General features: G+C 36.9%; 1 protein-coding gene across 2 annotated transcripts; it reads left to right on the top strand.

Moving 5' to 3' along the window:
- The first annotated feature begins 5,246 nt into the window (after positions 1–5,246).
- Positions 5,247–20,314, top strand: CHORDC1 (cysteine and histidine rich domain containing 1). Of its 2 annotated transcripts, none has more exons than XM_084533548.1 (11): positions 5,247–5,588; positions 11,025–11,074; positions 13,085–13,141; positions 13,598–13,758; positions 14,342–14,442; positions 15,251–15,309; positions 17,048–17,118; positions 17,352–17,457; positions 18,233–18,352; positions 19,034–19,096; positions 19,617–20,314. In XM_084533548.1, exons 1-11 carry the CDS (start codon positions 5,525–5,527, stop codon positions 19,758–19,760), a joined length of 996 nt encoding a protein of 331 aa, XP_084389674.1. In that variant the 5' UTR covers positions 5,247–5,524; the 3' UTR covers positions 19,761–20,314. The 2 variants fall into 2 exon arrangements, with proteins under 2 accessions (XP_084389674.1, XP_084389675.1); XM_084533549.1 differs by having other exon boundaries at positions 17,048–17,122; positions 17,359–17,457.
- Positions 20,315–21,801: the final 1,487 nt, after the last annotated feature.

The following is a 21,801-nucleotide window of genomic DNA, read 5'->3' as shown; positions in this document are numbered from 1 at the left end:
TATTTGAAAATGTTTTAGGTACTTGAAAACTATTTTAATAGAGAAGATTTGATTAAATATAGAAGAATTGATCATAATTTAAACATCTTGACATAAAATTGCTATTTTCCATGTCTTGTCCCTCTCAAAAAAAATATTGTGGTTCAACCTGGTTTATTTCATTAAGTTAGCAATGAACAGAGACCCAGGGTTTGCATTGCTACAACAATGATTTATAAACTGTGGTCTTGTAAAGTCTTTTGTACACTTCTCCCATTGCAAATGTGATTTAGACCCACTAATTTCACAGTATCACGAAGATGATAGGTATGTTGGCTTTTATTTTAATATAATTGCTTGCAGAACTTGAAAGAAAAAAAAAAAAAAAGCATACAATCCAGATCACAGGCTTGTTTAGGTGTGCTACGACCTTTACTACTGTTACAACAATTTGTTTTTAGAACTTCTGGAGCTACATAAGTGCTACAAAATCAGCACTTTGTTCTTTTCAAGTACTTTATTCAAAGCTGGTTTACTGACAAAGTGGAAGTGAAAACATGACCAAAGAGCCCAGGAGTAAAGGTCATTATTTTCCATAATTTCAACCAGGTCTCTTCATCTAATATAATTCCTTACTGTTGATGAAACTGGTGGACTGAACTCCTCACCACCCACAAAAACATTAGTTATGTATGTATTAGCTTCCTCTAGTATAAAAGAAGGAAAAAGGACAAATCCTTCCTGCAGGAAGGATGAAAAAGATCATTATAACATATACACCACTACAACTTTTTACAAAGTACTTCTCTACAGAACGCTGTACAGAAAGGTACAGATTGCATCAAAGAGTTCTCATTCTGTAGCTAGGTCAAAAGCAAAGGAAAAAAAATAAATGAGAAAACGAGGAGGCATCACTGTATTCTTTGGACTTAAACCATACTCTATTAAACTCAGTAAAGAAAATTCCAGTCTCCTGAAAGACCTCTGAAAACTGATTAAAAAATTATAATGTTTTTTTTAGATTTCAAAGACCCCTAGAGAATCCAGCTGTAAGTGATTATGCCTCTCTCAAAATGAAATGCAGGCACCTAGGTTACTTAGATGACACCTTTGAAAATTCTACCTTAAATGAATTCCTAAAATCAAACTGTATGCCAGCAAAGCCAGATATCAAAGGCAGGTGGCAAGCCTTAATGAAGCATCTACTCAAATTCAGGCCATGTTTTAGCAGCAAGCATTCAGGTGGATTATTAGAAGTGGGTGCTCTTTAATCTCTCTTACCTCCTGGGAAAAACTGGCATTTAAAAAACATTAGCAACAGCAATCACAGAAGGGGGAGAAGTGTTCTCTCTGAAAAAGCCAGTTGTTCTGTTTCTCCATGAGATGTGACATTTTCAAATGTTCTGCCTGTCATATCTGAGTACATTTAGTTGAACTGGACAGCGTCAGGCTTTTGACTGTTAACTTTTCAGGGATTTACATCTGTATTTGAAAACTCTGCTGAATTTCCTGAAGAAAGGATTTTTTAATTGTTCACAGTCTAATGTATTTCTGGAAATGAAACAGAGCTCCCTGCCCTGATTCTCAATGAGTCCCCAGAGTCCAAGGAAGTTGAGGATGCCCAAAATACACTTTGCCACTGACAACAAGCCCAAACATTCGGGTTTCACCCACCTAGCAGCCCTGACATGGAGCAAGAGCCTTGACAATCATTCCCACTCTTCTGTCAGGTTTATTCAAAGCTTGTTTACTCTGGGGCTTTGGGAAATCCTCGGATTAGCAATTCTGCACGAACAGTGTCTTGGCTTGCAGACAGAGGACCCCAGGCTCTTCAACAAACTGGCCAAAAAATCAGAAGTTTCTGCATTTTAAGACGTAAAATGAAACACTCTGTTTCTTTACTGATGCACTTTTACAGTCAAACTCTGTTTCAAATGCTTGAAAACTTTTGTATGGTTCCATTAAACATGGGTGTGATGGGATGACATAAATGTTAAGAACAACACAGTGCATGATACTATATAGTAGGTCGTGGAAAGGATGAGAAAACCTCACATGACAGCGGTCATCTCCGAGGGTAATAAGAAAATATTTTTCATCACAGGATGACACAGGACGGGCACAGGTAACACAGATCACAGGATGGGCAGCAGCTCTTCACTCTAAGAGGCAATGCACATTCCCCATTGTACTAGTTCAATGTGTCTAACTTTCATTTCACAAGAACGTAGCAAAAGAAGATATTGTCACAATGCATGTGTTGCTGAGACACTTCAGTCTCCCAAATTAAAAAGGGTTTTCTCTGAGGAGATTGAACTCCTTCCCCACAAGACAGACTCATTTCATTGCCTGATCATCTAGTTTGACCCCCAGAATAACAAGACAGGAATTTCCTGCAGCAAATCCTGCTTCGGATATATAATCTATGCTTGAAAGACATTCTATCTTATGCACACAGACACTGTATACATAAAATCAATATACGCCGCACAAAGCCAAGCATCATTCTAAAACTTCAAGTAATGGAAAAATAATAATCCTTGGAAACCCATTCCAAAGATTAATCATCACTATTCTTAGGAACATGTATCTCATTTCTAGATTGTAGTTGTGTAGCTTCTTTCCAGACACTGATTTTTCATAGTTCTTTCTGTTAGTCTTAGCAACTCTGTTTCAAAAACCACAATTTTCCATGGAATTATACAGACAATGATCAACTCTGACCCTTCTCTAGAATTATGTTAGAATTCCCCCACTATGAGAACAATTCTCCCATTTTATCATCTATGATCAGCAAAATAAGTTTGTGGTCTTACTGTCAGTGTGGACTGGCACTGACAGATTAAAGCCCATCCACTTTAGAAGCCTATCCAAATGAATACATACAACTCCAGAGTGGCAGTACTTTCTCATGTGTCTATCTGTTCACTGCAGAACACTGCTTCCAACTTTTTTAGTGTAGAATTTCTGAGGCGAGAAACATAAATCATGTGTACAACTGAAGGAAAAAAAAAAAAAAAAAGTAGTTATATGAACACTTAAATCTTTCACTGCTTCTCTGGTAAGGCATCTCAGAAAAACAAAAGATGCAGTTCTTAAAGACATCATAAAAGTTCGTCTGATACTCTGGAAGACTTTGCAAATGAAAAAAAAGGATAAAACTCATAAAAAATCATATATGCACTTTTAATGTTTTAGAACCCAAAATCAGGAACCAACCATTGGATTTTTCAGATTTTTTAACAGATTTCCAAAAAACAGAGATTTACACACAAGAAGTATTCATAAACATTCATAAACAAAATTTAAAAGCCTATTGTTATCTACACAAGATAACTACCCAAATATTATTTGAATAATTTACTCCACAAATGTTCACAAGTGGGTTGAAAAATTTCTTATGCTTTCTTCTAAGCACAGAAACTGTCTTTTTGAAGTTGTACTCAATTCTGTTGGATGATATTGCGTGATGTGAATCCATAGTGCCTTGTACAGAAAGAATATATGCAACTTCAAAAGACCCACTCAATCACAAAACACTATTTGCTTGTATGCTGTTCTGGGAAATAAACAAACAAAAAAACACTCATTCTGTTTAACATGTACAGACAAGACAGATACAGCTCAGTAACCTTCAGAGAACAGATTATGCGTGTGTGAAAATTAATAAGAAAATGAATTTTCAAATTAGTTGTTTGTTTTTAATGTAGCACACTACAGAATTTTGAGCTATGAAACAAATACATTTTTAATGAATTCCCTTCTGAAAAATCTAAGGGTGGAATTCTACGTCGCTGATGTAGTAATTGGGTGTGCACCACATGATAGATACTTCTTAGGAACTGTATGGATTTCTAACTTTATTTTTGTCCCTAGAAGTTTTATTTGTCAATGTTTGAACCAAACTCTATCAATAAGGCAGTAGTAAGAATGCTGTTTAATTGAGTATGCATAATGTTATTAAAACAAAGCATTTTTTGAATTGCTCCATGAATATAATCAGGGCAGAAATCTTAAAAAAAAAAAAAAAAAAAAAAAGGGCTGGGGGGGAAGCTGTTTCTTTCTCAAACAGAACCATGGTGCTCACTACGGATAAAATGAAACCAGAGCCACAGGAAGAGCATAAAACTTATTTTACACCTGTAAATTTATATTTATGCTTATGTGGTACTCTTGTTGACAGCATATAAGGTGAATTTCATCTTTTAACAGCAGTTCTTGGCCCTAAGACAACAATGCAAACACTCCTACTTTAATTTTGTAATATGTTACCATCAATTTTCTCTTTATAAAATAAGCTATGCAACAAACAGAAACAATTTAAATGCATTATATGTGAGTAAGAGGACAAAAAACAATGATATTCTTATACCTCTTTGTTTTCAAATTGTTATTACCACATCTTATAAAGCTCCTGCTAAAGGGGAAAATAATATTTTTTCTGCTTTGATCAAAGCTTATCTTACGACAGGCCTCAGTAGGACCTTTATTTTTCTTTAGTAAGAGCTGAAGTACTCGATGGCTTTGGTACTCAACAGTTCTATTAAATATGAGTTTCTTGGCCCAGAATATGTCGATCATTACTTAAGATATATAGATAACAGAGCGGAGAACAGCTCACATGATCTTCCAGTCAGTAGTTGGTAGCTACACTGGAAGCAACTCCTGGTGATCATTTTCGCATCACTTAGCCCCCTTAAAAAAAGCATTTTTAGCAAAAACTTATTCTGCTCATTCTAAGTATCTATTTCAGGATGTCATATGCCTTATGAACACCTATGCACTTCTATTTTAAGAACTGCGCAGTAGATATTTACAGAAGGTTTGAAGAAACCAGTTTGTATTTGCTCACAGGAATGTAGCTTGTTATAATTGTTAAACATGAGCCAATTGTTATGTATGCGTCTATTGTTATACACATCAAAGGAGCCTGGGCAGCAGAGGACACGTCACTCAGTCGGCTGACCAGAGCACTCCGGGGAACTTCCAGGAACTCAAACACAAAAATAATCTTTTTCTTAGCCAAGAACTTTAAACTTCAGGTGTAATCATACTTGTTTCTACACAAGCCCGGTGGTTTTAATACTTATGCGTAAAAATTGTTTGTAAATTAAGCTCACGTGTTCCAGTCACGCAACAAGCAAACTTCCTAATTACATCTTTCCCTGTCACCCAGTCCCTGTTGAGGGGACATCTCAAAAAAAAAAAAAAAAAGTAAAAAAAAATTACAAGAACCGCCAAAGACCGGGCACCCGCCGCAGCCCGGCTACTCGCCGACTCCTCAAAGCTTCGGCGCGTCGCCGGTGCCACCATTTTCTCCCTCCCACTCGGCTTCTTCTTCCTCCTCCTCCTCTTCCCCCTCCTCTAGCGCCTGCGTATTCGCTGCCGCCCTCTTCCTCTCTCTCCCCGCTTCCTTCCTTCCCCCGACGAAGCTTCGTGAAGATTCCGGAAGGCTCCGGCCGGTTCTTTTCTCTGAGGCACCCGAGCCGCCACCGCTCCGCCAGGCTCCCGCTCTTGTCCCCTGCCACCCAGCGCCGCCGCCGCCATGTCCTTGCTGTGCTACAACCGGGGCTGCGGCCAGCGTTTCGACCCCGAGACTAACACGGAGGGTGAGAGATGGCGGGGGGGTCCCTCATCGTGCCCTGATGCAATTGGGAAGGGTGAGGGGGGTGTCTGCAGGGGAGATCTGAGGGATCCCCGGTGCTCGGTCCCGGTGTGGAGCTGTCCCGGAGCCCCGGGCACAGCCAGCAGCAAGCAGTGACAGGGCAGCACCCAGGCTACCTCTGCATCCCCCACCGCCTGTCTGCTACCGCAAACTGCTCCTCCTGGCCTGCTCCTCTCACGGGGAACTGGTATTTGTATGTGGTGCTTCGCCTCACTAAATTTAGGGGTGAGTTCCAAGAGGGCTGGGGGCAGCTGGATAGCAAAACCTGAAGGGCAACGGGGAGCCCGCCTGGCTAGTGACAGGTAACAAACTGCTCTCCTGTCAAAAGGAGCAGCTGATAACATTCAAAGATTCTGCATCTCTTTGTAGGCTTAAGTTTGCTCTCGTCAGAATGCTGTTTGCAGTAACAGAAAGGAAAAGAGGCAGAAAAAAAGCAGTTTTTATTACTGTGACATTGTAAAGGTAGACACTAGAGGCCTTAAGTAACAGAAGTTTTTCTTAAGAGTGCTTCTGAATATTTCTGTGGGTGTTGCATACATAGCAGTTACATTATCAACTATTATTTCATTAACTTACAGTACACATACTCATAGCAGGTAATTAAATGTGTCTTATGATCCATGCTTTGCCATGTGCTCTGAGCTCTTGCTGAGCTTCCCCTGTGCATGCTGGGTGTCCTGTACCTGGTGAAACATCCTCATCATTCCTCAGAGGCTGCACAAGGGTGATCTGAGCTCTCAACAGGCTTGTCCTCAGCTGGTTTGTAAAGTAGCTCTCTGGGCTGAATTTCTAGAATGGCTTTTTTGCATTAGCTTAATTTTTAGTGACGCATAATACCATAAATATAACATGATCTAGCATGTGTATGTTCTGTGATTAAGAATCACTTAAACTGTCTTTAATTTTCTGATCTAAGTCTTTTCAAAGAGAAGGGCAGAATTGTGTGTAAGACTTGCTAATGTTAGTAACAGCAAAAGCAGGCAGTTTTGGAATGCTTCCACTCAGTAATCCCTCACAAAGTGGATAGGGTTTCTTAGATTAAAATTTTTCATTAGGATTTCATGACCTGTTTTTGCTATTCAAAGAACAATTCTTTACAATTCCTCTTGTTCGAAAGTATATGTATGATACAAATTGTAGTAGGCCCAATGTAATTGGCATGGCCCTGTGCTAACCACGTGGTGCTTGGATTGAGAAAGACACTTTCTCGAGATTAAGTTGTGTCAGTAAGTGACTGGAACATTTAATGGAGTTCCTGTGTTCTAGACTAAGTAGTTCTAAAGATAAACACAGTTCTTCACAAGCTACTTCAGAAAATCAAGTTTGACTTTTTTTTTGCTGAAGTAGAATGATTACAACTTTCAGCATCACTAAACTTCACCAAGATCAATGGGATGATTACTGCTTAAACATCCAAATCCCTATTTAGCTGTGCTTAGCTGTCAAGTTCAAATATTTCAGAGCTGGGAGAATGTTTCAGCCCAACATACGATGGGGGTTAATGTGTGTTAAACACAAATATATATATTCCTTTGATAAGTTTTATATTGACACAATTTAATATTTAAGCATAGTATCAATAGTTATTAGAAAGCTTTTTCTTTCAATGAAAATATAAAATAAGTCCTGCTGGCCTCTGGTTGTTTTAGGGTGTTTGTCTAAATTCAGCCTACAGTTATAGATATTGCCATAGTTATGACTGGTGTAAGAGGCCATTAATCTTCTCAGTAGAATCAGATGGCTGAAATAATATATGCATATATTTTCTGTAGAAACTCATTGTTTCCAAAAAATGAGCAAGTGGCAACTGGCTGACATGAAGGACTCAGTGCCTCTTAAAGAGAGGCAGAAAAAACAGCCTGAGGGAAAGCATTAAAGGTATGTCTACACAATTGTGACTGAATGCACAGTTATGAAATAACTTGTGGCGTGCCTACCAAGGTACAAATTTAACATGCATTCTAGGTACATTAGCTGCTTGTTACATTCATGCTGTTAAAAACTTGTGCAGCATCTGATGTGGAAGTTAGAACTTAAAGCCCTTCTGCCCCTTTTAAAGTTAATTATTTTATTTCTTTAAAAATGAACGACCAATGAACATTTCTAATCCATTTCAAGGCCAGGTCAAAGTTTGATGCTAAAACAAAGCTTTGAGGTAATACTTTCATGTAGTTTTGAAAACAGTCCTGCTTAAAACTATAAAAGTTTTTTCTAGTCCTTAAAACTAGAGCTGAAAAGGTGGTGTGCACAAACAGAACAGACTAAAAGTGTATGTGTTGTGTATTTGTCACAATTTCCTCACCGTACTGCAACAGTTCTTGGTTTAGGCCGTAATTTAGAACTTTGTTAATGTGGTTTGATTTGGTCCTTTGCCAGAACAGCAAGACTTACTCTTTCATGATTGTTCATACCCTCTTACCTTGATCAAACTTCATGATGTTGTACCTGTAAGAGAAAGATAATTGCAGAGATGATGAAAACTACAAATTTCTGAGGTGGAATTGGAAGAAATGGTAGCCTGGATGTTTGGAATTCACCTGCCCATTCAGCTTTTTTTTTTTTTAACTTTGGTCCCTGTAATTCAAACTCTGTTCCTATAAAGTGCACCCTCTGATCCTTTGTCTTCCTTGCAGCATTCTGTTTTTCAGCCTGAGTCTTTCTTTATGAACTCTTTATAAGCTCTATGCCACATTTGTCCTGTTTTCCACATTTTATTCCAACACCATGAGAAATTCAGTGGAATTCCATGATAGTTTCCTACCTTTAGCAAACTCTTGAAGACATCAACTTTCCCAGGGAACCAAACAAAATGCATCAGATTTAATGAACTTTCATTGCTGCCAGGCTGTAAAGCATACCTTGTAAAACATTGGAGTGTTTCCACAGGATAGCGGGTCTGTAGGTCGTAGGTAGACATAGCTCATTTCATCCTCAAGAATTCAACAGGATTCCATCTTAAATACCTCTGACTTTGCCTGACCTGTACAATTTTCTACTTTGGCATGTAACAAAATGTCTAATAAAGTGCTTCAACAAATCAACAAGGATGTAGAAGTCAGGTAATAGCAGTCCAGCAGTGTGTGCACTGTGAAACTAGGATTGGTTTAGGTAAGAAGTTAGCATTTAAACAAGTGAAAATTTGTGGTACTGCCACCTCCAAAATGATCTGAATACGAGAGGAAAAATTACTTGCTTTGAAAAAACTTTTTTGTCCCTATTAAAGAAAGGTATTAACAGCAGTGGAGAGGTGATACATAAAGTATATATACTATGTGTGTGTATATATATATATATATATATGTATATATGTATGTATATATGCAGTAAAAACATAGAATGTCAACCAAAGCCTGCACGCTGAGCTCAAACAAATCTGAAACACAACACGTTTCTAACTGCTCAAGCAACTGTTGCTGTGCGCTGAATGCCCCTTTTCCCCTACCTAATCTGAGATACTGTTACAAATGTAACGTTTACAGGGACAAGAGTTGTTGGGCTCACTGTGAGTGGAAGTGAGTGACGTTCTGCTGTTCTCTGAAAGCAGAATGGCAGACTGCTTAGTGGGTAAGTCCTGCTGCCTCCTTTTGAGGCACTGCCACAGCATCTTCTCTTGTGAAGCACGCATGGCGCTTCTCAGGTAGCAGCAAGGAGTGGGTTGTCAGCTGCTCCATGATGTACCTCCTGCTGAGAGGGCTTAAGGAAGCAAGGAGAAAGGATCGGACTGGGCCAGATGGACAAACGGATGCCCGTGTATCTGACCTGTGCGCTGGATAGCTGCCTCTGAATTACTTGATTGTAAGATAGGTCGTGGTCTTGAGAAATGGTGCACTGATTAACAACACTTCTCTCATTTGAAACCACGTAACTGTCAGGGGGTCAAAAATAGTAATTAAAATCTTCTCAATCAGAAGTATTCATTGCTGCTTAGTTCTTCTATGATGGTGCTTGCAATAGCATGCTTTGATACTTCTGGAAAAGAATAGTTGCTATTTCTTAAAAATAAAAAACTAAGCAGTGAAATCCTTGGTACAAAGCAGTTTGTCTCTTTGTACAAAATTTTCTTATATTCTTGTGAGGGTTACCAGCATTAGCTTTTCATCCTGAAGCTGAAAGAATTGGTAGAAGTTTGTGGACATGTATGTAAGTCCTGCTGAGGAACGAATATTCTGAAATATTCCTCTTCCAGCTTGAGGTGGGAGCTATCATCTTAAGGCAGTGTGTCTGTCTGACTGCATTAGTGCATATATATAACTGAATATATATATATATATATATATATATATATTCAAACTCTGAATATATAACTAAGGAAGAAAAAGTTGTTCAAAATCTACATTTTTTTAAAAGTAAAATAGTGATTTGTCTTTAGCCCATTTAATATCTGTAGGCAGATTGTCAGTAAAGTTATTTATTACTTGTCTTATTTGCCTCATTATTTGAAATGTGATATTTCTTACTCGTGTTTTATGGAGGAGTATTATAAAAATTGTTACTGTTTGTGTTACTTTAAATTTTCTGTTTCCACCAAAAAATGCTTTAAAGACTAGAAGATAGCTAGTGTTTCCCGTTATGTTCTTAATCAGATCATTAAAACATTATCCATGAGTATGTGTCAGGGATGTTACATAATCAGAGCAATTATATTACACTTCAAAAATACATACATTAAGTAAAAAATGAGCAGTTACTGCATAAATAGCTGTAATGTTGATAAACATCTGTGAATATTAACAGTTCGGTTAACAGAAGAGGTATTTCAGCGTGGTGTTTATACAGAACCTGGTAATAATTAGTGGTATTCACATGGCTGAATTGTGTATGTTGAAGATTGGCCTTTGACTTCATGACCTTAAACATCTAGGAATCCACCAGTGATAAAAGAACAAGCTAATTATCATGGATAATTTAATGAACTCTGAGTGTTTCTAGATAGAAGGCCTTGATCAGGTGCAAGCAGATGTATGTGATCATGTAAATGAGTGTTTTATGTCCATCGTGTGGCTGCAGGGCCACCTTTATCACATCTCTGAATTACTAATGAGGACTACTATTGAAAGCAAGGGATGATCTGTAGAAAGTTTACTTCCTCCAGTTACTTTTATAGAAGTAAAGAATAGAAGTTACTTTCAGGTGTCTGTTTTGTGATTTACATTGTATAATATGGGGGGGAAGAACTCGATTGTTTCGGTTTAATGTATGTACTCAGAAAGCTTGTTCTGTGAAGTCTGCATTTTCCTTAATAATCATGTGCACTTGGGTAAGTGGTGAAACAGCTCATGACATACCTGAATTGCAAGCATGAAATTTTTGCTAGGTTTGTGATCAGATGAATAAGAATTCTTGGTATGCCTAAATATTAATAATAGTCATTTTCTTCTAGATTCATGCACGTATCATCCAGGTGTACCAGTCTTTCATGATGCTCTCAAAGTAAGTATGCAAATATCTTTTTAAGTCTTATCTTTCTGTATACGTAAAATGGTTGCTTGTTTTCCTTTTTCTCTTTTCCCAAGTCTGTCAGTTCTGTACAGTAATGTCCAGTCTATAGCATTGGAGCAGCCCCATGAAATTAGAAAACCACACTTACTTAAAGGTGCAATAGGAACTGAAAACTATTCACACGATTTAAATGTTATGCAAGTCTGTTTGACTCATGTTTCTGTTAATTGACTTTAGATGTCTCTACAGTTTAATTAGGATCTTATAATAAGTCTCTGGATATGTTGAGAGGAGTCATACTTCTTTCAGTTAATTCACTTGATTGGAATTTAGACCAGCTGCCTGCATTTACATGACTAGAGCACTAATATAAATGTGACATTTGCCTACTGTGGAAATTGTGTTCTGTTAATCTGATAAATTTATGTGTGGGCTAAGATGGGACTGCTTACCCATGCCCCTGATGGAGCCATCTTGGGGCTACATCTTCAGTAGTGGAGTACATACACCTGGGACTGCCTGTAGTGATCAGGCCAACTGCATAGCCCATGTTTGTTATATTAAACTGTTCTGCTTCAGGATCTACTGGATACATCCAGAATGCCTTATGGGAATGATTTGACAGAGAGCTGATTAGGTTGTCCAAAATAGTACTGGAAATCCTTCTAACAATTTAATAGTATATGGTCAGAAATCTGGGGTCCAGCCATGGAGTCTGGCACTGTTCAGTGTACTGACAGAGATGTAGCCTCAGTGTCCTTTCTTAGGGATAGGAACTGCTGTTTGACTGAGCTAGGGGGCAGGCTTTATTTTTTTTTTTTTTTTTCTGATGTTTAGGAACTGCTTCTAGCAATCCATTTCAACCCTGTCCCATAATGTGGGTGTTTGGGGTGCTTGTGTGTGCTGGGTAGCACATTTTCTGTGAGCCAGCGGTCATATTGCAGGGCATGAGTGTAGAAGTGGCCACAGTGTGCCACTGGCAAATTACAACAGGAGCTGTTGGGACAAATGTGATAGACTATGGCAATTTGTTTTCTAAAAAAAAATATAACTGTACTAACAACACAGTATATAAGACTTCTGCCTAATTACAAGGACAGAAGTTATAAAATTTCTTCAAAAGCTTGTGTTTAATTTCTCTTACAGAAGCACTGTTCTTAACACAGGTACTGCTTCCCCTCTTCTTCCTAACTCTTGGTCTAATTAAATTTATCATAATTTTCTATGAGTAATTTTCTTCCTGATGTGAATTGTAGATAATTGAAAGTGGGCATGGGTGGACGTCTTACTTCTGTGACTGTAGAAATAATGAGCATTTTGAGGATATTTTAAAACTACCTACTTAAAACCCAGTGGCTCATTGCTTAAGCACTCAACATGCTAGAAAAGCGTATTTGTTGTACAAACTACTGGTTTCAATAAGGTTCTTTTGAGTTTTGAGATATATTATTCACAGTATCAGGATAATTTTCTCTGTAATTGGGTTTCTGATGTAAAATAAAAAAGTTCTCAGTTTCTGTACTTGAATAGATGGCTATGCAGTGCAGACCTCCAGTTTATGGAGGGAAATGAGCAGTTTAAAGACTTGCCTAGTGCTCAAGGAAGGAAAGTATCCTCATCATTTTATAAAGGGGGCTGTACATTATGCCACAGGTTAGTCTCAAGTATAATATTGTTCATCCTATAACATCTATAAAGATGTTACTTTATAGGATAAAGTTAGATATCTGTTGTTTTTTTTTTCCTCATACAGAGTTGGTGCTTGTCATGGATGTTGCCTCATGTTTACTGCATTTACTGATTAAGGCAGCTGTAACAGGTTTCTGTCTTTTAAAAATGCAGATGATTACAGTATTGTCCAAAGAAGGGGATAAAATAATTGGTGACAATGAAGTGCCACATCTTATAAAGCAATATAACTGGTCTGTTGCTTTTTATTGTCTGTTGCTGCAAAATAAGGTAATCACGCTTGTTTTGTTTTTTGTTCAAAAATGTTCATAGGGTTGGTCATGTTGTAAGAGAAGAACAACAGACTTTTCTGACTTCTTAAGCATTGTGGTATGTACTCATGATTATTACAATTTTTACACTTATCAAATCACAGCTTGCAAGTTTAAAAATTGCTTAATTTTGTTACAATTGTCTTAAATCTTGAGTACGCTACTTTTCCTGTGGTAAAGTTAAAGTTGTCTCATTTTTCAAGTTGTAATGAATATAATTAATTCCGTAAAAGTCTGTTTGCAGTCTTGTTAATAATGAAGGGTCAATGCGTTGTTTCTTGTTCCTTCACTTGATTTTGAAAAGTATGCATTTAAAGTACTTGCAAATGAAGATATTTTTCATCATAGTTGTAGGATTACATTCGTGGCCAATGTGATGAGTTGGGCTAAAGTGGAAGATGGTCTAAAAATATAAAAAAACATGTGGCTTTTGATAGCTTGAAATTGTGCACACAAAATACATTGTATATCTGTGTATGTGTATATATAAACAAAGATATCCTTTCCATAATAGGGCTGTACAAAGGGTCACCATAATAGTGAGAAACCTCCTGAGCCTGTTAAACCAGAAGTCAAAACTACCTCTGAGCGAAAGGAACTAGCTGAACTGAAACCCAAATTTCAAGAACACATAATTAAGGCACCAAAACCACTGGAAACAATTAAAAGACCGAGGTATTGTATATAATATTTTTTTTTTTTTTTCAAAATTTGTGGTTGGTTGACCGAGTTAAACCTTATTTGATTAAGTGTTACACAGCCTGTACAGTGTAAAAATTCCCAAATTATCGTTAAAAGAGCTTGTGTTTGGTAGCAGTGATGATGTTATCTTTGTCTTTACAATGAGATAAAAGAGTTGGGGTTAGGACAAGGTATTACTGGATCTCTCAACACTTAACTTCTTGGGAAAATAAATGGTGGTGTAAAGCCTCATAGTTTAGAAAGCCACTAGCAGTACTGTTTACCTTGTCTAACACACATAAAAACAGTAGGGTGCGTGCATGTAGATTCCTTAATCTCTCTGGTTTGATTTTATTGTTGTAGAGTACTTAAGATTTCCTGTTGAAAACTAAGACCTTCTAAATTTCTAGACTGGTTTCTCATACAGAATACGAATGGGCACTTAGCAGTCTAGTTTGTTGTTGTAAGGGAGATTGGAAAGGAAGAGTCTTATTGCAAGATTGAAAGTTACTACTCTGTCATTTTTTGTAAAATTTTTTTTCATGAAGTTGACATGAATACATGGACATTTTTTTAGCCCAGATGAGCCAATGACAAATTTGCAGCTGAAAGTATCAGCTTCCTTGAAGCAAGCACTAGATAAGCTGAAACTGTCATCAGAAAACGAAGAGAAAAAAGGTAAGGATATAGGCAGGTTAAGTAGGTATATGACACTTCTTGTCAAATAAATAAAGATGCTATTTTTTGTTGTTTCTGAGGTAATTATTTGACAAAGACAATATTGTGGAAAGCACTTTCCTGTAAAACGATAATCAAAGTTAAATGTGAACAGTGTGGGGGCTTGGGTATTAGGAGCGGTATGTTCCCACGGCAGTTACTTGAACTGCTTATTATGTAAGATATCCTGCAATAATGAACATGATGGGAACATTCATTTCGAAACAAATGGCTCAAAGAATTTCCAAGAAATGAACTGTACTCCTTTGCAAACATAATACTATATGATGCCTTTCATAAACCAGTGAAATTCTGCTGAACACTAGCTGGTTCTCCCTTGTCTACTTTCCATCTTTTTTTTTTTTTTTTTTTTTTTTCTCCCAGAGAGCATTTCAAGTTTGGTTCTTTTAGAAACACTTTCTAACTTCAACCTATGTCCATTTGTGGTTATTTTATACCCTTTTGTGCTTTTGCTAAAACTGTCATTTTGCTATTATTTCTCCTTGATCAATTAATAGCAGGAGCCTTTTACAGTCTCAGTTTTACCAAAAAGTGATTGTAGTTTTGTAATTGCTTCACTTACAGTTATTGGAATATTTGCGTAATTTCTGTTTCTTTGTACCTTTCTGGCAGATTTCAGTGACAAGCAGAAGATAGATGACTTGTTTTTTCTAATCTTTTCGATTCTTTGCAGTTCTCAATAAAAGCAAAATATTTTGTACGTTGTATACTTCAGTTGCTTTTTTCTTTAATATGATTCTTTTTGCAGAGGAGGAGAGTGATGAAATCAAGATTGGGACAGCATGTAAAAATGCAGGCTGTTCAAAAGTAAGTGGTTTGGTTTCACTGTTACACTTGCCTGCTAAACTATTACGTGTTCAGTTTTGTCTTCTTTTGGTTGTTCCCCATCCCCCAGTACAAATCGATTGGAAATAGGATAAATTCCATCAGGCTTAACAAATATATATTCAGTAACATACTTTACTATTGACAAATGTGGGCTGTTTTGTATGGTGGATGTAATAGGTATCAGATGTTTTGTTTTTTTGAGGTCCATCCCGAACTCAGAATCATAGAATGGTTTGGGTTGGAAGAGACATTAAAGATCATCTAATTCCATTCCGCTGCTATAGGTAGGGATACCTCCCACCAGCCCAGGTTGCCCAAAGCCCCATCCAGCCTGGTCTTGAACACCTCCAGGAATGGGGCATCCACAGCTTCTCTGGGCAACCTGTGCCAGTGCCTCACCACCCTCTGAGTGAAGAATTTCTTCCAAATATCTAATCTAAACCTACCCTCTTTTAGTTTAAAGCCATTCCCCCTTGTCCTATCACTGCACCCCCTGACAAAGAGTCCCTCCCCAGCTTTCCTGTAGCCCCCTTCAGGCCCTGGCAGGCTGCTGTAAGGTCTTCCTGGAGCCTTCTCTTCTCCAGGCTGAACGACCCCAATTCCCTCAGCCTGTCTTCATAGGAGAGGTGCTCCAGCCCCTTGATCATCCTTGTCGTCCTCCTCTGGACTCTAATACTTCCATGACCTTCTTGTGCTGGAGGCCCCAGATCTGAGTACAGTACTCAAACTTCTAATCATTAAGCTTACCAAACATACAATACTGAAGTGTTTCAACTTAAAATGTTAAATAATATATTGGTGAGATGTAGCTTACTGATAGCACTTGAATTGCTCTTGATAACCTGAATGTACTTCAGAAACATCTGCAAAGGTGTTCATCAGCATCACTTAATGCTTCCTGCCAGAAGAATCACCAAAGAAAATTGTTATAACACTTCTAGCATTGAAATTAGTCTTTATATTACATGGTCTTTTAAACTGACACTGTTGTTTTGTTTGCTTGTGGTGTGTTTTGTTGCATTTTTTTTTTTGACACTTGTTTTGTACAGAACAGGAGAGTCAAATTGAAATAGGTATTTCACTGGACATCTGCAACTTTCTGAAAGTTACTAGTGAAACTCTGGTTGGAAAAGGATTTAGAGCATTCACTTGTTTGTGTTAGGAAGAACTGACATGATACTCATTGGCAAGGATGCATATTGTTTGATTTGCTTCTGTTTAAGAATCATAGATCGTGGGACCATGTAGGTTGGAATAGACCTTCAAAATCTAATCCAACCATCAGCCTGACCTACCAAGTCCCATCACCAAACCATGTCCCTTGGTGCCACATCCATACATCTCTTAAATAGTTCCAGGGACAGGGACTCCACCACTTGCCTGGACAGCCCGTTCCTATGTTTGACCACCCTCTTCTTGAAGAAATTGTTTCTGGTATCCAATCTAACCACTCCTGGCACAACTTGAGGCCATATTTTCAGCTCCTTCTCCTGAAAACTGAGTAAAGGAATGGAATTTCGATTTGTGCTGGACCATGCAGCTTTAATGTATTTCCTTTGAAGTGCTTTATTTCTCTGAATTTTCAGAGCATTTTTAAAGGTGGATGTCTCTGAGATAAAGTGATCTTTATGAACATTTTTTTTTTTTTAACCCTTTGGTCCACTTCCTATACTAGTAAACTAAGTGCTTTTATTTTCTTATTTATTTTTTTTACCAGACGTACCAAGGACCGCACAGCACTGAAGATGTGTGTATATACCATTCTGGTGTACCTATATTCCACGAAGGGTTAGTATTCAGTTAGCTTGATTTTTACTTTTTTTTAATTAGTCTGTTACCTGTTACTGCTTTCTTTATAGCTGTTACCTTGTTTTCATTCTCTATTTCTCACAGTCGAAAATGGCAGTGATTGAAAAGGGTCTCCTAAATTAATGGTTATATTGCATAAAGGAAAGATCTTAACTATTTACAATAGTGTCCTAAATATTGTTTGTTAATTACCTTATTTGCAAACTTTAAAGGATGAAGTATTGGAGCTGCTGTAAAAGGAAAACGTCTGACTTCAACACATTTTTAGCTCAAGAAGGCTGCACAACAGGAACACACGTATGGACTAAAAAGGATGCAGTGAGTAGCATTAACGTTTGTGCTATAGCAGGGCAGATAAAGTCCGTGATGTTACCTGGTTTGGGGGAGGGGTGTGTATGGAAGGGTCTCTTTCGGACTCTCAACAGAATTTGGGTTCTGTTTACATGTCTGGTTTTCTGGTTTGAAGCATACCGGATGTCTTGGTTTGACTAGTAGTAGAGCAAATAGAGAGCTTCTTAGTTTATAGCATTGAGATGTTGGAAAAAAAAATGCAGAATTAAAAAGCACAAAATATTTCCATTCAAGGTTGAAAAGATTCTCAGAGAATATCTCAGAATTTAATAATGAAACTGAGTGCTTTCTTTTTTTTTTTTTTTTAAAGCGTTCACTCACATTAAGAAACCATTCATTAAATGTGTGCATATTGAGATAATGGGTTTCTAGCCAATTGGAGTCCCTGCTTTCTCTCATTCCTTCCCACTGCCTGCTGGATAACTCTGGTTTTGTAAAGGAGAACATGTTACTTTCATTCTATCAAAGTGTTCCTGCTTCTTACCATAGTCTCTGTCATGAACACTGTTTTCCTCACTGCTATTGTATGTCAGGGTCCAGTATCTGAAATAAAGAATATAGTTGTTTTTCTTTTTGTTGTTGTTTTATAATAAATAAAAATTAGAGATTTGCAATCTCACCTGAACACATGGTATATTCGTATGCTAGCTATGTTTAATGGCTGTTAAAATAGTCCTAAGATTTAATTCTGATTAATACTCCTGAATGTTATTTTTTTCCCTGTAACCTTTTATTTATATAGGGAAAGAAGGTAGTTCCATGCAGGCATGATTGGCACCAGACTGGAGGAGAAGTGACTATTTCTATATATGCTAAAAATTCTGTTCCTGATCTGAGCTATGTAGAAGCAAATAGTACAATGGTGAGTTCCTACCTTAATATGTGATTCCTTTCTAATTTGTACAGAAGCCTGAAGTTAGAAAAATACAGTTTCTCCTTTATTTATTAAGGCAGAGGTAGAACAGCGTAAGAATCTTTTCTGAGAAACGGCTTTTTCTTGACTTTTGTGTTTGTTCAAATACACACAGCTTTTTTTTTCCCTTCTTATTTGGACATCCTTACTTAAAAAAAAAAAAAAAAAAGGCATTACAGGCTGCAATATAGCATTGCAGAAAAATCTTTAGACTTCTGCAGTTAAAACCTGAATGTGATGGAATTCCATCATCAAATGTGTAAATAATTATACATTTGTAATTTAATTGTATTTGGCTTAAAATAATTGAATATTGTTCTTGATAGCGTGCACTTTCATGGGTAGTCATATTAAACAAGTGTTAAAATGATAGTTCTGTGATTTCTTAATCATTCATTTGGAAAAAACAAAAAAACTTGCAGTAGGTCTGTATAGCCACTATGGTACACAGACTAAGATACTTTAACACAATCTATTAGAATGTATTTTCTACTTCTGTGTATGAGGGGCAGTTTGATCACTTTGTTTGTTGTAGGATCTGAGTCCTAATATGATATATTTTACTTAAACATACTTGAGGTGTCTCATGTCTTATTAGCCTGACAAAATTTTCTGTTTTTCCTTTTTAAGTTAAATATTCATATTGTATTTGAAGGAGAAAAGGAATTTCATCGCAATGTGAAATTATGGGGAGTAAGTATAAAACATTGTTTCTATTTTTAAATAAAAAACACACCACAAAACTAACAATACCACAAACCCTCAGCTGCTTCTCTATAAAAGCAGGTTTTTTTCCTTGTTACTTATTGAAAAAAAAAATAAATTGCATGTCATTCAGTAATTAAATGTAAATCGAAATCTAGTGCCCCAAGTGACTGGGCCTGGCATCGACTCTTATTTGAGTGGAAGGTTAGACAAGATGACCTCTTGAGATTCCTGCCAACCCAATTTGTCCTAAGATTCTATCCTAAATACGATAGTGGTATCAGATAAAAACTCTTTATGTTATGTAATTACTGTTTTATGTATGCATTAGACCTGTATTTATATTGTACATACATGTTCATAGCTTGGGAGCGGGAAAGGGCTGGCTTTTCCAGATAAGAGGAAACTCCATCTACCTAAACATCTGTTGAAGTCTAGTGATAAGGTACTCTTCTGAACTTAATTCAGTTTTTGTAAAGTGAAGTGTGACATGTGTTTTCTCTTTCAGGTAATTGATGTAAAGAGGAGTTATGTGAACATGACAGCTACAAAGATTGAAGTTACTATGAGAAAAGCAGAGCCTCTATTATGGGCAAGTCTTGAATTACCAGTATCCAACACAGAACAAAAGAAAGAGAATTCAGATCAATAATAATTCCAAGAGACGAGATATATCCCATCCTGAAGTGGTGACTTGCTACTGTAATCAAGTATTTAACTTTTATATAGATAACTTTTTTTTATGCTAGACCTTATGTTCCACTCTACAAAAAAAAAAAAAAAAAAGATGCACAGTAAATGAGGGTGTCAACTTGAAGAGTAATAGCTGGTTCTTCTGCTCTTGCTTCCGTGAGTGTATTTATTCTAGCTGGAGCGTCTCAATGGGAATTTAAAATAAGAGCTATTGCCCTGCGTTTACATCCTTACCTACTATGCACTGACTACCCAAACAGATAAGCTTTCAGTCCACAGTGTGTGTTAATTTTTCAAGTCTTCTGTTTAGACTGGATCTGCTTGGTAGTATGTTCAATTCAGCACTCTTCATTATGAAGCATACAGTATTACAGATCTGAGTTTTTGAAGTGATAAACATGCAATTTCACATCTAAAATAAAAAGGCACATAAAAACAAACGTGAAAGAACACTTGTAGACTTCCATTTTTGTCTGCTGAAACTAATGTTTGTTTCAATATCTGCTGGCTGTAGAGGTATAAAATAAAAGGTATTTTAGAAAGTGTTTCAGTATTTCCCGATTCTTGCTGTCTTTCAGGTATAAAAGCAGATCAGATAAAATAAGAACAAAGATGGCAAGAGGGGATTTTTCCTATTCTCCTAACTTTGATACTTGAATTTTTAAATGTAAACATGAATGGACAGTGAATATGGCTGAATAACAGCATCTCAGCTGTAGAAAATACACAAACTGCAGAATATTGTAAAGTTACCCAGCTACTGTATATATTTGACAGTCTTTACAATATGTATTCGGTCCTGTTCTGCAACATTCAAAACTATGAATTTTCTCAGAGTGGATATTTTTAGGAGGAGAAGACAGTATGCACTGTAGGTATCTTGGGAAAATCCTTTCTATGTAGATATGCAGAGCTCTTTTTCCCAAGGATGGTAATCTAGGAACAAAATTTACGGAATAACTGAAATCTTAGGAGAAACAAACAAGCTTTCAAATGCCCGTCTCAAATCATAATCGTACTGTTAAGCTAAAATATTTTTAAAATATCTTTTTGAAGAGCATAGGCAAAATTGTAGTTTGAAATCAGGACCTTAAATTTGTTTTCAGTTCTGCAGCAATAATGATTTGTAGCTGAAAACAGGATAGTTTTAAAGACTTCTGTCTTAGACTTCTGTCTAAGGAATAATTCATGCAGTGATATTGGTTTCTATTTCTGCTTGAAATCGTTCCTTAATTTTAGATTGTAGCTGAAAGAAAAATGCTTTAATGTGTAAGTCAACCAAAATATATATTATTATTTATTGTGCCAAAATGTAAATATGCAAACAAGTAGTCTTGTGGGCTGTGGAATATGGTGATGCTCATCTATCTACCTTGGCAGATCTGAAATGAGTCCAAGAGAAACAGTGAAAGTAGTAAAGGCATTCTGAAGTCAATATGGATTTCTCAGATAGTGTTTCCAACAGGTATAATTTGTGTTGAGTTCAGAGTTCTGTCTTCAGCAGTACTTGAAATTCTTGAAGTAGTAACATATGCATTACTGAAGAAACCAGCCCCAAGCACCAAAAAGTAACACTGATGTTGAAATCTGTTTTAGAGCTTCTTTACCTTTTTCCTTATTGATTTGGAGGAAGTGTGGTTGCTTACTCCTTTGGGCCCCTATTAAAAATTCAAGGGCCAAGTTCTGCTTGAAAAATTCCATCGAATTCTAATAATTCCTTTTAAAAATAAATATGTTTGAAAACACCACAGGCAGTGAAGTGCAAGCTTACAAAAATGTATGCCTGCAGTTGCTCCTCTAAAAATTGTTCAGGTGTTCCCCACTGAATTCTGAGCCAACAACGGGAGCTTATATTAGTGTAATATTAAGAACAATTACTTCAGCGGATTAAAAATTCTAGATACCTATAACTATCGGCATGCCATCTGTTTTTTTTTTGTTTGTTTTGGTTTGATTTTTAACATTTAAATAACTGCAAGGGAAACAGAATTTCTTCAAAA

This window comes from Aythya ferina, assembly GCF_964211825.1.
Source record: "Aythya ferina genome assembly, chromosome: 1".
Classification (NCBI taxonomy): domain Eukaryota; kingdom Metazoa; phylum Chordata; class Aves; order Anseriformes; family Anatidae; genus Aythya; species Aythya ferina.
The sequence above is the reverse complement of the archived record's forward strand: the minus strand, read 5'-3'. Positions and strand labels throughout refer to the sequence as shown.